Genomic DNA, 17,216 nt, shown 5'->3' with positions numbered 1-17,216 from the left:
CTTTTGGCAGAGATGAAGTTATTCTAAAAGTCTTAGATCGAGAGCATTGCTGCATTGCCCTAATGCAGGAAAGTTGTCAAGGCTGAAGCAAGTGTCACATATAAATGAATTATTTGGGATAGACGAAGGCTTTAGGGTGGAGGAGTTGTTGCCTGTGCGGTCATATGAGGTAGACTTCGTTTTTCTCATACGGAGCCTGAATTGCCTTTCGTCGCGAGATTTTGCAATTTTTTTCAGGTTACCTGTCGACGTGCAGGTAAGTGTTGTGCTCGCTGTGCTTAATTGTGGGAGCTTATGACCATGAACTTACCATGAATGATGCATGCGATATGACCTAGCGGCGTGTATTCTATAACTAAATATATGCATATACATATACAAAAGAATATGAATATATAGCGTTTGCGTTGGTTGAGCTCCATAGCGTTTATAAATCAGCTTTTCAATCCAGCCCAGTCCTAACTCGTGTTTCCTTATCCAGATATCGATCGAGACCAGTGAACCGAACGACCCCGACGGCTTGGAGCAGGAGACTCGAATTCCAGCGTTAAGGTAATGATGAACTTGGTACACGAACTATAGTGTTCGAATTTGACGAATATGGAGTTGCCAACACGCCGAATGTCATCACATTTTTTTATACATACTCTCCACTAATGCTATCACTTTTCAGCGATCTCATACTTACTGCTGTTTTTTTGTTCAGTGCGTTAATTTACTTAGACTGAATATACTAACTTAATGGGCTATTTTGTCGTTGCTTCTTGTGCTCGGTTGGAGAGAATTGGGTTTGGGATCTATTGAAAAGGCGGTCGAATGGGTGCATTTGACTGAGATTGATGGAATGGATAGGGTGAGCTGTAAGATCTTGTTACCTGCGAAGAATATATGTGGCCAGAATGCTTGCCCATCTCAGTCAAATTATTCAGCGACGGCCATGGCCATACATGAACAGCTTAACAAAACGCCTGCGTTTTCTGCTGAAACAATACAGCTGTAGTTCTCCCACTTCTCAACGATGGTCATAAGTGACTGCTAGATTTTTTTTTGTTCCGGCCCACGCCTTCCATTGTCACCGACTCTATGCACAGTTACGTAAACCATGGTGGTCAATATATTAGCAAGCCCTTGCTATTCGAAGTCCCAAAAGTATGTTTTATTGACTAAGAGGAAAAATGTTAGACATTTCATTGTTATTTCGGAGTTATCTTTGTGATAAGTGAAGAGACCTATGTGATCGTCAGGTCCGATGTCGAAGTCACGCTCAGCGCCCCCTGGGGATGTTTTCTTTCATCTACTGCTAATCAGTGTGTTGTTTTGTCCACTTCCGCTTCGGTGGCAGGTCACTGATGTCATATCTTGTGGCCCACAATTATATACAGTGATAGCGATGCAAACAAACATTCCCTGAAAACACCCGTGCACGCTTTTAGCAGTGTGCTACAGCAATGCACGCCAGCACTATGCAATGTCATTACCGCTTCTCTAGAGAGCTATCCCCCCTCCACCCTCCAATTCTGTGCCGTTAACCATGCACAAGGTGACAGCAAACTCGAGTCACGTCCATAAACTGGCAGTTGACGCTTGGGTGTATTATCCCACTCATGTTTATGGATTAACTGATTAGGATTCGGAACCATAGCAAACATTTCCCATGGTTGCATCATTCTATCAGTGGGCCATCGAGTGCACCTTATGGCATGCATCGAGCATGATATGAACGAGAACAGGAAGGTTTGTTTAAGTTCGCAATGTTGATGACATGCACAAGCAGCGCACTCTACATTAACTAGGACTTCTGTCCGCAGGACTGACCACCTGAACAGCAGTCTAGCAATACTCTTTTCCCGAACATCTTGCAATTTCCGCCATCACCAAACATCGTGACCGATGGCCCGTGGACCGAAAAACCCTAAACCTGTCAGGCTACATTAACCGATGCCCAGATTGGCGTGCGAGGGATTCCCTGGCATCGGAGGACAGCCGGGCAGCTCCCAGTGCGTCATCAGGCGCGGACAAGTGTCTCTTGCGTCGATCCATCAGCCGCAGGCGCTGGGCCGTGCCTGGCCGGGCCCGGCTCAGTCAGAGGCGCCGGTAATTTTAGCCTTGATGCGCCATCGCGCCGACGGCTTAAAGGAGCGACGCGCCCGCGCCCGCTCAGTGACCACCCGGTGCCGGTCGAGAGAGGGTCTCAGCGGCGCACGGCTCGAGCGGAGGTGCGACCGATTGACATACGACAGCAGCGCAGTGTACCGCGGTGGGAAGTTATTGCTCAGTACATACAGGTGCTTGCACTCTCGCCAGCCACGCTTAATTATATAGGAAGAGGAAGAGGTATGAGAAAAACGCACCGCGTGATCTTCTTCCTTCTGGTGGCGTTCTGGTGCGACAGCGGAGCGCGTGCGCAGGAGGCGTCCTCGCCGGCGGCGGCCGGCGGTAGCCATGGCACCCCATCACCGTCCCCTGTGCCGCCCACGGTCACGCCACACGGCGAGCAGTGCAGCAAGTTCGTGCTGGAGACGCGTGCGGACCGCTCGGACCGCCAGCTGCGCGGCGTACAGCCCACCGTCAGCATGGCGGAGGCCATTGCCGTGTTCGCCGGAGTCGGTGTGTTCGCCTCCTTGATCGCCTACGGCTTCCACATGGTGAGGAAGCACATCTACCACGACGCCGACAATCTGGACACAGCGTTCGACGCCGGCGGCAAGGTGTCGATCGGCCTGACAGCCACCACGATCGTGTCACAGTGGACTTGGTCGGCGACGCTGCTGCAGTCGTCGACCGTCTCCAGTCTGTACGGCATCAGCGGCCCCTACTGGTACGCTGGCGGCGCCACCATCCAGATCATCCTCTTCGCCATCCTCTCCATCCAGCTGAAGACGCGCGCGCCCGGCGCCAAGACGTTCCTGCAGGTAATCCACGCGCGCTTCGGTCCGCGCACGCACCAGGTGTATTGCCTGTTCGCCTTCCTCACCAACCTGGTGGTGATGATGTCACTGACGATCGCCGGCACGGCCGTACTCAACAGTCTGGTGGCCGACCTCAGCACGGAGATGTCGGCCATGCTGCTGGCCATAGTCATCGGCGGCTACACGCTGATCGGCGGCCTGGGCGCCACCTTCTACGTCTCCTACTTCAACACGGCGCTCATCTTCATCATGATCCTGATGCTGGTCATCGAGGTGTACTACGACCCTAGCGGCAACCCCAACAACCCTTTCGGCAGCTCCGAACGCCTCTTTGACTTTGTAGAGTGCTGGCCCGGCCCGGCCGGCAACAAGGACGGCAGCTACCTGACGTTTCTCTCCTCGGGTGGCTTCATCTTCGGCATCGTCAACATCGTCGGCAACTTCGGCACCGTATTCTGCGACCAGGCGTACTGGCAGAGCTCAGTGGCGGCCAAGCCGCTGCAGGGTGTCTGGGGCTTCATCCTTGGAGGCCTCACTTGGTTCGCCATTCCCTTCTGCCTGGCCACCACGCTGGGCCTGTCCTACCTGGCCATGAGCTCGGCGCAGGGTGCAGCCCTGCTTTCAGACAAGGACGTGTCGAAGGGCCTGGTGGCGCCGATAGTGGCGCAGGTACTGCTTGGCCGCACCGGCGAGTACGCCATTCTCTTCCTGATCCTGATGGCTGTCATGTCGACCGGCTCTGCCGAGATCATCGCTGTCGCCTCGATCGTCATCTACGACGTCTTTCAGATCTACCTGAAGCCATTCCGCAGCGATCTAGCCCCGGGGGAATGTATCCTGTGCGGTCACAAGGTGCGTCCCACCAGCGACGACCCCAAGCGCTGCACGTGCCCCTCCATGCAGCGCTGCTCCGTCTGCCATAAGGATAACGTGGCCCGCAGCAAGGTCGACGGACTGGTGAAGCCCCACTTCACCTGCACCATGCACGGCCAGTACCGCGAGTACCAGGAAAAGCTGCTCTACTACAAGAACTGGAGCATCGTCTGGACGACGTTCATGTCGATCCCGCTGTGCATCTTCTGCTGGGCGGTGGACCTGGACCTTGCGTGGACCTACTACTTCACCGGCATCCTCATCTCGTCGACCGTCGTCCCGATCGCACTCTCCATCCTCTGGGTGCGCGTCAGCGCGCGCGGCATGATTGGCGGCGCTGTTGGCGGCTGCATCTGCGGTATCACCAGCTGGCTGGTCTACGCCTCCACGTACCCGGGCGGCCTCAGCGACTTCGTGGTCAACACGGGCCAGCAGCTGCCGATGCTGATCGGAAACATCGTCTCTGTGTCGGTGGGAGGCATGGCGTGCGTCGCGCTCTCGCTGCTCGACAACGTGAACATGACGGCTGCCGAGATGGAGCACGAGTGGGAGAAGACGCGCGACATTGACAACCCGCTGACGCCCTGGGTGTTTGTCTACCGCGACTGTCTCAACCTGAGCGATATGTCGCAGGCCGCCAGCTACCACGAACGGCCCCCCATCGACGGCATCGTCCGGCGCTTCCGACTGGCCAAGCGGACGGCATTCGTAGCCGGCGCGTGCTTCACGCTGCTGTTCGTCGTTGTCTGGCCGGGCAGCATGATCGCCGCGCACCCGCTGGACAGTGCCGGCTTCCTGGCCTGGACGACCCTCTCCAGGGGTTGGGGCTTCTTAGCGGCTGCCTTCATCATTATCGTGCCGCTGGTACAGGAGCTGGTCGCCATCGTCAGCCAGTGGCGTAAGAACCAGTGCGCGCCGGTCGTCAGCACACCTGCAATCCGCTCGCTGCAGGACGCCGAGGTTGTGGAAAACGGCGCGACCGCGGGCCGCGCCGCCAGCGACGCGCCGTTGGCCGAAAACGGACACGTGAGGGCGGCCGAGTGACGCGCCCAGGGCGTTCCGCCCGTTTTGGCGGCTGGCCTGCCGGCCCCGTCGGCGCCATCACGCGTGTGCGACGCGTTCTGGTTTTTATGTGTGTACGGTATGAATAAACACATAGCTGCTGTGCTATCAGGCCGTTTCAGCTAAGATATTGGTGTCGTACTCAGTGCATTTTCTAGTATCGTGGGAGAATTGTCGATTCCAAAGGATAGTTCTTGCCAGCGCCATGCCCATGATTATACGCATGTTTACAAATGGAAGACTATTGACGGCGATGTTTATAGTACAAACTGTGCAGTACGCTTTTTGTTAGGATGCCAGTGGAAATGTCTTTTGCATAATTTTGTACAAAAATGTGTGCCGCATGCCGTCTTTGTCTTCGGACCGTCCAGCCACGACGCAAACAATGACTCCAAAGTTCTTATATGCTTCCGTCTTGGTAAGTTTAGTATACAAGAACTTACGGGGTCAAACTGCGCTAAAAAGGCGTCCGAACAGCACAAAATTGAGTAAGAAAACTATGTAAGGTCAAATTTGATCTTGAGTTACATTTTCCTGGCAGTATTCAGTTTGGCATGCCCTCTCTGCCGCTCAGACTGTAGATCATCGGAAACTCTTGATTAGTGTTTGGCAGGCATCTGAGTTCCGTTCCAGAAATTGCACATATATGGCTCGTCTTTGGCGGTCAGTTGGCAGCTGCCCAAAAGGGGCCAGACTGAATCATTGGCCACCACGTCAGGGTAATGCCTGACGTATTGCAATCTTCCCACATATATTATCCACTCAACTGAAATTTATCTACTGGATCGATGGGGCTGGGTTCTTTACTGCAAGCCATGCTTAGCCAAGGCACTGAATTTAAAGCCATCCATTCGCGATTCTTATTGGAAACATTCCCTGAAAGAACCAGTTTTCATGTTAATTTTACTTAAAGTGTCACAGGGTATCTGTGAAGAGTGTGAATATGCCCTCTGCAAGCCAAACTGTAACAGTGCGCGAATGGCCGACAGGACCGGCAGGACGCCATGGACTCAGTCTACTGAGATGTACATCCTGTACGCTCAGCGCACATCCAGAAGCAGACCTTGCGTTAGCGCTATCGCGTGAGCTGAAGGCGCTGATGGTTGCTTTACTGCACACTTGGAGAACACATCTGGGAGATGAAGTCAGGGTCAGGTTCAGAGCATCGACCCTTGTTCTACACGCACTGGCCACGACGCCGTCTGCACTGGTTGGCATCGTGCAACACGTTGTGCGATGTTGAGCGTGACGTCAATTGCCAAGACCGTTAGGTGCTATGAAAACCTGGCATTGCCAAAATGAAGAAGCTTACCGTGCCCCTGAAGTTTCAGACCCACGGTTCTGCTCGCTTTTCAACGCATCGGATGGAATAACGTTCTCAAATTGTTTAGACGTGATGACACTGCATAGTGGGCGTAGGTAGAATAAATAACAGACTAGTTAGGTCACCCATGCAAAATCGCACAACACGTTCCGGCCAGTCAATGCGCCGGCCGGCGCCAGGTGTCGTTGAGTCCTGGGAGAAGCTGATGTTTGTCTTTCAGGCACCCGCCCGTTGTTATCTCTGTTGGTAGAGCATCGGAATCGCAGTCAGAGGGTCTTGGTTCAAATCCCAGCAATTCTAATTGGAGGGCTTGGTTTGAGACGCGTGCATGGGTGAAAGCCAAACATCATCCAGTCCTTGACAGGACTCATCAACACCTAACAGTGGCCGGAGAGTTAACTGACGGAAACGGCATGTACTTACAAGCACACCATGACGAGGGCGATAGTGCGAACAACGATTCTACCCGTGATGAGATGTAATTGTTGAGATATTTGTCATCAGATGAGACCGAATTGAACTACAGTCAATCACGGATTAAATGTAAGGCAGATAGGATAAATCGACAATCGTGACATTGAAAATGGTGCCTATTTTCCCGTGGTAAGCAGGCATTGAACTTGACTAACGAATTTGACCGAGTTGATGTACTGTATACGCAATATGGAAAGGGCCCTTAAGACACTAAAGAGTAAATTTCTCACGCGACTGCGTGGAGATGCTCAATCATATGCGTTCAGAATGCTTGCAAAACCGACTGTGCTGCTTCCTTTTGTTCTACTTGTATTGTTTTGCAACTGGTGACGAGAGCTTCTAATACTGGTATGTAATTTGGTGGCGTGATGGAACTCATTCTGCTAACCCAATGATGGGGTCTTTCACTGAGAAAGCCCTTCGAATACAACCTTGCAGACCTTGTTCCGTCAATACGGGTTTCTCTTCAATGGCGCCCATGCCATGCCGCGAGCGTTTCTTCATCGGTGCCACCGGTCGACGGTTGCGGCGAAAGGGTGCTCAGAATTTGACAGGCTGTAGCCAAAAAAGTACCAGCCGGTTTGATTGATTTTTAGCTTATTCGACCGCCCGTTTTCATGAGACTGAACGCTTCAAAAATTACTTGTCAGCCAGGGGCGAATCCAAGATTTTGTCAACGGGGTACACAACATTGTGCGCCCCTTCCCCCCCAAAAAAAATCCTTGAAGTCTGGCCATCAAATTTTAATATTTTTAATATCTCTCAACACAGACACCCATCTTACTGTGAGCATGTCTAAAAAGCTAGGCGTGTTACGTATGCACATGCATGGAGCTTATTTATTTTCTCCAGACCATGGTGAATCCTGTCATTTTGAGGCTAAGTTTGTGGAAAAAATGGCCAAATATGCTAAAGTTGGTGCTAAGCACCATACAAATGAGGCACGAACTTAATTCTGAGCACAGTTACAGCTAGCCGGCTGATCAGTGCCATCCGCTGACTGATTACTAATTTAGAGTTTTTGCTTTGTTATGAAGGAGTAAGAAATATCCTAGCATTAAAATGTAGCATATGAAATGGATAAGAATGTGATGCTTAAGTACAATAGGTGTCACAGATTCAATAACTAACCGAAATATCACATGCGACGTCGGCGGTACGTAAAATTATGTTCGGCCATTGCGCGTAAGAATTTATCGGAGCATAGCCGACCGCTGCTCTAAAGCTAAGGCATCAAGGCGAACAGCGACAAAACCTAGGCGATCATGAGTGCCACGGCAGGTAAAACAAGAGGTTTCCATCAACTAGTATGGGGTATTCAAAGCAAGCGAAAAAAAACCAAGACCAGCGCGTTAGACCAATCAGGAGTGCCCTGTACCAGGAGTGCCTAACAATCAGGAGTGCCCTGGCAGGCTGACATATAGGACGCCAGCCAGAGCATACGACCCTTTGAGCAAAGGGGCCAGTGTGCGCGTGCGCACCCAAGGCCAGTGTGTGTGAATGAATGTCCTGTGCGATCAAGAGTGCCCGGGCGGATTAACGGAAGGAGCCACGACGAGAGTGAAGGGTCCTCCGTAAACGAAATCAAAGAAAAAGGGCCCTGGATCAATGGAGAGAGCCCAGAGCATCGAGTGGCTCAGCGCCTTGCCTTGCATTGGCTCCAGCAACAGCACAAGACCCTCTGAGCAAATGGAAAGGACCCAAGACCACTATCAACGGCTCCTGAGCAACTGAATGCACGCCGGCATGTGAGGCTACGACAAAAGCGTATAGAGCCTTTCGGACAAATGGGAAGAATACGTGGAGGGCACCTGATCGATCAAGAGTTCCCAAGCTTGTTACAAATAGTGCCCCAACAGCAGCGTAAGACCCTACGAGAAAATGCAAAGAGATCAGGGGCAAAGTGGAAGGCTCCTTAAAAATCGGATTGACCCGGCAAGTGGACATGGAGGGCCCGGCAACAACATAACGCCTCTGGACAGCGTAACAAGTTTGTCTGCTAACGGGCTTCGCTTTCGCCTGTGACTTTCTTGGTCGTCTGGAGGCCCAATGACGCCTAATTTTGTTGTGTTTTGTGTCTGAAAACTGCATCCGTTCGCCTGGTCACGGGCCACTTCAGAGCCTATGGGTCCCGTTGAGGCACAAGGGAGCACGATCCCGTGCCCCCCCCCCCCCCTCTTCCCCTCTGGATCCGCCATTGGCCTGAGCAGTTTGATAAGTAGGGCCCCCGACAAGCACATAGAATCATCCATTTAAATAAGAGGTGCCCAGGACATAATATCGAGGGCCCAGAAGGGATCGAGTGTGCTCGAACAGATTAACAGATGGAGGCCCCCCGACAAGCGCGTAGGACGTTCCTTTCCAATAATAAATACCCACGACACAATGTGGGGGGCCCAAACGATCAAGTGCACCCAAGCAGGTTAATAGATACGGCCTCCGACAAGAGCGTGGGACACTTCATTCAAGACAGAAGCACTCAAGACCCAATGCAGATGACCCCCGAACAACCAAGTGTGCCAGAGCAGGTTATCAGAAGGGACCCCCACAAGAGCGTAGGGGCTCCCAAAAAATCAATTACATCCGTGCAGGCTGTCGGGTAGCCCCAACAAGGCACGAGGCCCTACATTCAAATACCAAGACCCAACGTGCAGGACTTTCGAACAATCCAGTGTGCCCGAGGAGGTGAACAGATGGCGCCCCCGACAAGTGCGTAGGGCCCTCCATTCAAATAGAAAATGCTCAAGACCCAATGAAGATGGCGTCCGAACGACCGAGTTGTCCGAGCGGGTTATCAGATGGGCCCGGACAACAGCATAGCCCTTCATGTTTATCACGGTCGAAATAGCGGCACACTCACGATGTGCTCATGAGCCGACTACGTTGGTCAAGAGTCCTTCCTTTTTTCTGTCACTTGCTTAGGGCCCTGCGCTCTTGTCTGGGCCCCATCTGTTAATTACTTGGGCTCACTCGGTGGTCCGTGGCCCTCCAAATTGAGCCTTGAATACTTCCTATTTGAATGGAGGGCCCTGTACACTTTCAAATTTAAGTTTCATTCCATTTCTCAGTTCAAATAAGAAATACCCAAAACCCAGCGTGGAGTGCCCCCGAAAGAAGAAGTGTACCCAAGCAAGCTATCAGATGGCCCCTACAGGCGTAGCCTACATTCAAATACCAAAACGCAATGGGCAGAACCCAGAATAATCCAGTGCACCCGAGCAGGTTAACAGAACGGTGCCCTGATGACTGTATAGGGCCCTCCATTCAAATAGGAAGTATCCAAGGCTCAATTTGGAGCGCCCCGGACCACCGAGTGAGCCCAAGTAAATTAACAGATGGGGCCCAGACAAGAGCGCAGGGCCCTAAGCAAGTGACAGAAAAAAGGAAGGACTCCTGACCAACGTAGCCGGCCCATGAGCATATCTTGAGTATGCCGCTTTTTTAACCGTGACAAACGTGAAGAGCCCCTGAGCAACCGAGAATACCCCGGCATGTCAATATATGGGCCCCAGGCTCAAAGATATGGAACGTTTCGGGCAAATGAAAAGAGTTCGTAGGCCTCCGATTGATAAGAATGCCCCGGCACATTGGCAGAAAGGGTCCAGCAGCAGCGGGGGGCCTTCCGACCAAATGCAAAGAAATCAAGAACAACATTGATGGCTCTTTAACGATCAGCTTGACGCCGCAAGGGGACATATAGGGGCCTCCGGAAACAGCGTGGGACTTCTGGGCAGCGTAGGCAGTCCTATGACCTCCCAACCATCACACTTTCAATCAGCGAAGAATAATTTTTGTCCGTCCGTAGGCAATTCACTTTCTCTTGCGACTGTAAGTGGTCGCCTGGAGGCCCAAAGGCGTCCAACTTTGTTGCGTTCTGCGCAAAAAAACCGCGTCTGTTCGGTCGGCCACGGGCCCCTCGGAGCCTATGGGTTCGTTCGGGGCCCAAGGGGGCGTGGCCCCGTCGCCCCTCTGGATCCGCTCCTGTTGTTAGCATAATTCAGTTCTGATGCTATCCTGAAAAACAGGTTGGTGGTGAACGGACGCAACCAGAATTGTCTAAGCGCGGGGGGGGGGGAAGCTCGGTGAGAGCGCATAACACCGATTTTTAACTTTTTGTCGGGATCCATCTATGGTGCAAAAATACAAACGCGAGCCCTAGTGTGTGTGGGAGGGAGGGGGGGGGGGGGAAGGGGCGCTCCCCCAGCCTTCCTCCTGGCTGCCACCCTGTGATGAAGCGTGTTTCATTCCCTCATGCGCTCATTGCATTCCCTCTGCCAAACAATGCTTCTCAGGTAGAGATGGCCATCTGATATGCCGCAAATAATTTTTGATAACTCCCTGCGCATTCAATGCGAATTACCACTCATAATGTAGCTTACAATACTTGTGTCATCCGATGTATACGGCAATAACCGGAGTACATATTGTTCCTTAAGTGCCATCTTCCCACATAAGTTGTATACTGGTGAGCGTCGCGCACATGCACAAGAATCTTCCTTCCACGTGATGGCATCTAAAGCTACCGAAGGAAGGGAATCTAGTAATGTTCGGGAATGTTGACGGCATGATTTGAATTCATTTACTGGAAATCGGGCTGGAAAATAAATAAAAAGATGTTCTGATCACAGCCTGTTGGTGAGACAGTTGCACAGCCAACCGCCATTATGATTAATGATAGGTTTTAAAGGTTCCCCGGAGCATATTTTTGAGCTACGCTCAAAGTTGGTACACTCCCTGTGTAATGCAGCATGCATTGGGATGTGGCACGAATTGTAACATGGTATGATGTGATTTTGTGATGGGACTGGTGTTTCATGGGCCACGGGAGCGAACCTCAGATAGCTCAATTGCGTATCTTCTCGCGAAGTCAGTGCAGGGTGCATTCGCAGCGAGCCGAACGGCAGCTTCTGCGTGACGCCGCGCATAATGTTTGCCGGAACGCGCAGAATCTTTTTTCGCGACTCGAGCGAAGTGAAATAGAAATGGTACAAAACATTCAACCATAAACAAGCAAATTTGCGTCCCCAGGGTCAACCAGTAGTGATAAAATATGTTTTATACATTGTAAGCAACACAATTTGCAGTTTCCATTGTGAAGACTTCAAAGCATGTGTAGTATCGGAAGAAGAAAATCTTGGTGTCTTTGCACGCCCACTTATTCTCACGACAGTCATGACGATGTAAACAGAAAATGCGTTTCATCGCGAACACGTCCCGCAAAGGATCCATGTGGCGTCACGTAGAACAGAGCATTCTTGATGCGCTGCGAATACGTCCATGAATTCCGGCAAGGAGAGTGTGTGTTATGGGTACCCTCAAGTCACAAAACACGCCGCTGCTTCGGGCGTCGGACTCGGACCGTAGCGCCATACATAGCCTGCGCCGAACACTACGGTCAGCAACAGCGAGCGGTGCAGTACCGCAGTCTTTCCAGATCGCGTCATGCTGCCAGCAGAATCCTCTCAACACTGACGCATTGCTGACAGTGACTGCAGCCAGCTCTCCCGGAAAGTAACGTCCAGAGGCAGCACGACCGCCCCGAGCAGACAGCTACGCCGTGCAAGTAATCTTTGAACCCTGTCTGACGAGGGATCAGGGTCCCACCTCAGGAAGGTTGCCATGATCTGTGAGCAACGCTCTTGACTGCAGTCCTTTTTCCGCATTAAGAAACCGACCGCTGGGACGGCGTAACAGCAGTTAATTGAATTTAACGAAATTAGTGTTCGATCGTACTTCGGATCGATCAGCCGGAACAGTACATGATGGATGGGCGCAAAGGTCAAAGCTTAAATCATAGCGCTTTTCCCAAACGTCGCATGGAATGACGCGACAGAAGAACATGTTCGCCGCCAGGTACGGATGTGCCGACTGGGCCGGCAGGCCGCTGAACGAATCCCTGCAGCCGCCCTCGCCCGACCGCCCAGCACCGGCCCCCAGTCACTACCCAGCTATTCGTTTTTAGATAATTGCGGACACTTGCACGCTTGCTTCGCTGCACGCTGGTGCAACACGGTACGCCATGCTGTTCGTGACGAGTGGCTTTGTTCTCGTGCTGCTCCGCCCGACACCACCTACTCTCAGCGTCTGGAAATATGCCCCTGCTAACCCGCTCCCTCTTAGTGATCTGTTCAGGTTCGCTGCCAACCGGCTAACCACCAGTGAGCTAGAATCGCTTTCGCGCTAGCGTGTGAGTGAAAAGTTTCATTGCAAAAAGACCATGCGAGAGAGAAGAATTCTAGCCACATAAACTGGAACTTATGAACCAGTGAGAGATGTCCCAGGAAAGAAAGACATAAATTTCAAGTTGACATAAACACAACATCATAAACATGTCAAAAAGCGTTCTTGTTTTTTTCACATATTAGGTCACTTTGCTGAAACGGAATACACTAAGGAATAGCAATTTCATAACAGTGTGGTGGCTACCAAAACCTACGTAGCACCGATGTTTTTAAGCTGTACTTTGCACTCCCGTCCACAATTTTTTTTCAGACAAGACTAAGCAAAGAAATTCAACAGCAAAAAATTCAACAAGCAGAAAACAGTCAAACAAAAAATATTGGATGCTGCGCATCACCACAACACCAAATCAAACAAAACCACGACATATATACTTTCGGCCTCGGGTAAAATGGGGTCGAGAAATACAAGTCCTATGTCGCTGTTTCTTGCAAAAATACCTATGCTTATTTTCATGACAGTCACCTCAACCTAACCTAAGGAGGCCTCACCTTATCTCATCCTGTCTAACCCGGTTTTATCACAGCAGCATTTGTGAGTCATTGATTCTTGCAGAACTTCTACTGCTACTTACCATGCAAGCAGCCAACTTACCCTAACTTAGAGTAATCCATATGTTGAACATCATCTTAACTCAGCTCGTCTGTTTCTTGACAGCAGCAGTTTTGATAACAACAGGAAAAAGCTTATTGTTGGTTTGTTTAAACTTGTATTTTGGTTCAACTTAGTTGTGTCAGCTTGTTGACATCAGACAAAATTGGTAACACACAAAGCAAAACTCAGGAACCAACTGAGAGGACAGGACTATCCACCAACCACTTAAATTACTTTGAGCGACTTATTATGAATGTCATCGTGAGCTTCTATCAATTCGAATTGAGGGTATGCTCCACAAAACAATCTCTCTCCTCCAAACATTACATGACTTATGGATCGCCACAAATCTGGTTTTGCTCCTTGCCTTTTCAGCTGCATCAGCGGCATCTATTTAAGTTTGGTTATTGAGGTTTATTGGCTTACGGTTTGAGATGTCGGTTCCGCACTAAAAATGGGACAGTCTGACTTTTGCTGAATACCTATATCTACCTCATATTGCAGCTGCGATGCAGCTTAGAGTGTTCCTGGGTTAAAAAGTATAGTGCAAATCTGCAATGCAGTCATTTGCCACTCAGCAACCCATTGCAACTACGAATAACATCTTGTTTAAGCAGACAAAAGGGACCACTTCAGCAAAGCTAGGGCAAATCATCAAACGTATGGAACAAAATCGCTTAATTACATGCCGTGTGGTATCATAAATTGTCTTATGAACAAAATTCGATCCGGTTACAAATCATGTAATGCAAGCAGGTGAGGTTAGCAATTGCGTGTCCCACAGGAGAAATTTACTGTTCTTTTTTTCTCAGCGCAGACTTTTTTAAACCCCCCAAACAAGAAGGTAATATCTTTCACATGGTTTGCTGACCAACAGGGTCATCCAATGTACTCACGAACTATAAATGTAAATCATGCTCGTCAATCTACAATATTAAAATGTGAAATAAGTAGGTGGAGATTTGCATGAGAAGACAGTTTCAAACGGCAGAATTTCGCTACCGAACATTTCTGTTTTAGATGCACCAGATCTGTCCCAAAGCTGTGTACGACAGGATAATGTAACGTGGTGAGGCAGTGAAACTGGAATGGCCTAGATTTATCATTGTTGAACCACCCTATGTACCAAAAAAGGCTAACTATAGGATCAACAAGACCAAAATGGCGGTAAAAGCAAGTTCCTTACTTCAAATTGTCTGCTCTGTTTCCTATGAATTATTCACTCCTGGGTGGATATCAAGCATGTGTGGGTGGCTGACGAATTAATCCAACGTAAGTATAAGACATGTTTTATTTTGTTGTACCATTTTGCGCAGAAATTGGTTAGCATTTTAGGCCGGATGGTAGCTTTGACCGGATGGGCCGGATTTTGGATGGTAGCTTTAAACGTTATCGAAAACGGAGAAAAAAATGAAGCTGTATCACATTTCTATGAAACCAAGAACAGGATTGGTAGAATCAAGATACAGACTGAGAGGTTTTTAGTCAAACTTTGTTATCAGCTCATTTGACTAAAAATCTGGGCTGTCGAGCTTAAAGGTACCGAGTGCCCTTGCTCTGTGCGTACATAGACATGATTCAGGTGAAGGTGAGGCAGGATATAATCATAACTATAGGTGTTCAGGTTCTGCGTAGCCTTTTTTATGTCTGGTGGTTTTAAGTGAACTCGGTTCTAGATAACATCTTAAAACTTCTGGAAGCGAAATGTGGGTTTAGTACGGGTATTTAGACAATAGCAGGTATGAGTGAAAATTCACATAGAATATCGGATAAAGGAATGAAAAACTCCTCCTAATAGGGTGTTGCTTAACACCCAAAGTCGGCAGCTTTGGTACACTGCTAATTGCATTTCTGCTATCGTTTCAGCCGAAGCCAAAGATGCAAATGGTTTTAAAAGGGAATAATGCATTTGACGACCGAAGCTTCCGTGTCCGCTGCATCAATACACAAGGCGCTACACAAAAGGCTTCATTGTGTTGTTGCAACTCAGCAATCAGTCCATTTTCGTCATGCTGATGGCTAGTTGTTCGTAGTCTATAATAAAAGTATGTCATAGCATATTAAAGCTTCGTGGCCTATGCAGCCCATTGTAGCCTACCGACTTGTTAACGTTTTTATGGCCTTCATAGACTTGTGCGGCATATGAAACGTTATGTGATGCCACTGAAGCGACCGAGAAAGGTGATGAATACTGAAAGTGTTGAGTAATTCAGATTCCAACGCTCCATACCAAGACCTGTTACAAAAGAGACAGGTGTTCTATTTTATTGACTGTGGAAGAGAATGCTGGTGGGGGTACTGTGTATTGGCATGACTAATGTCTGACTGGGCAATGCGAATATTGGGCAAAACAGAACGCAGTGTTTCGTATCTTCGCGATGGTGGATGAAAAATCATGCCGGATGTGTGGTTTCAATACTGTATATATATATATATATATATATATATATATATATATATATATACATGTATATATATACACATATACACATATATATATATATGCATATATATATATATATATATATATATACATATACATATACATATACATATACATATACATATATACATGTGTATATATATATATATATATATATATATATATATATGTTTATAGCGAGTTTGTGTGTGTTTGTGTGTGTGTGTGTGTGTGTATGTGTGTGCCGATAGATGCCCTTTTGGGATACAAGAGTTTCTAATGCATGTTGCGAGTTTTTTTTGTGTTTTATTTGTTGCGAAGATCATGACCCCAGCATTAATCGACATCTAGTGAAAGAAATACTCAAGGTTTTCTTACAGTTCATCACTGAGAGTACGGCACTAGCCTAACACTTCCTCGGAATCCACTAGTTGAGTCAATATTGGACATCTATCCAATCATCGCGCTTTATGCAACGCGCTCTGGTAGGGATGGGGGTCAAGCTCAACCCTGGAAGAGAGGAAAACTAAGAGAGCTAATGACACCAAATGCACAGAATGAGTAAGGAGTTACGTGAACGTACTGGTGTCGAAGTTAAAGATCCCTAGGCAGGCTGTGACCTTCAGATCAAATAACGTCAAACAAGGCCAAATACCAGATCAGCTTACGCAACTAGCTTGAACTGAGATACCTCTTATAAGTAGAATGCCAGTGGTGTTTAAATCAGGTCGATGACCTGATTTGACCTTAAGAAGGTAAGAATGATCAAACTTTTGACATTGTGTTCATATTACAATCGGCGCCAAGGACTTCACTAGGCGTCATGTTTAGGAAAGCGAACGGTTGATCGAGGTCGTTTTAGGTCAGTAACCTCCTCCGACCTTCGTGCAATCAAAATAAAACGTCGCTTAAAGTCGCTATGATCCAGATATTTGAAGTGGATGTAAAAACTGTCCCACGGAACACAAACATTAGTAAGAAAGCGATATGGATTTAACCTTGATCAGAACTTCACAACAAGCCAAGATCAACGCAAGTTGTCGAAATCCTACTTTTTTAGCCTAGTTGTGTAAGAAACCACGATAAAATTGTATGACTTCGTCTAAGAATCCGCAGCCGCATCATTTTGAACGATTACCTGCGAATTCCCTTCCCTGACAGCCATGGTCTGACATGGGCCTGCCATAGGTCAGTGACTTCTACTATTCTGACAGGCTTGACGCGGGATGGCTGCAGTCCACCGTTCTACCAAACGAGCTCCAACAGCGGGAACGGTTGTCTAGGTGCGAACGCTAACATCAGCAACTGTTATCATCTA

General features: G+C 49.0%; 1 protein-coding gene across 1 annotated transcript; it reads left to right on the top strand.

Annotated features, from left to right (window-relative positions):
- Positions 1-452: 452 nt before the first annotated feature.
- Positions 453-5,188, top strand: LOC119102628 (urea-proton symporter DUR3). Its single transcript, XM_037226077.1, has 2 exons — positions 453-552; positions 1,809-5,188. The coding sequence occupies exon 2, from the start codon at positions 2,337-2,339 to the stop codon at positions 4,824-4,826; it is 2,490 nt and encodes an 829-aa protein (XP_037081972.1). The 5' UTR covers positions 453-552; positions 1,809-2,336; the 3' UTR covers positions 4,827-5,188.
- The last annotated feature ends 12,028 nt before the right edge of the window (positions 5,189-17,216 follow it).

Source organism: Pollicipes pollicipes, unplaced genomic scaffold, assembly GCF_011947565.3.
Source record: "Pollicipes pollicipes isolate AB1234 unplaced genomic scaffold, Ppol_2.1 Scaffold_5724;HRSCAF=6776_pilon_pilon_pilon, whole genome shotgun sequence".
Classification (NCBI taxonomy): domain Eukaryota; kingdom Metazoa; phylum Arthropoda; class Thecostraca; order Pollicipedomorpha; family Pollicipedidae; genus Pollicipes; species Pollicipes pollicipes.
This window is presented reverse-complemented; position numbering and strand designations above follow the sequence as displayed.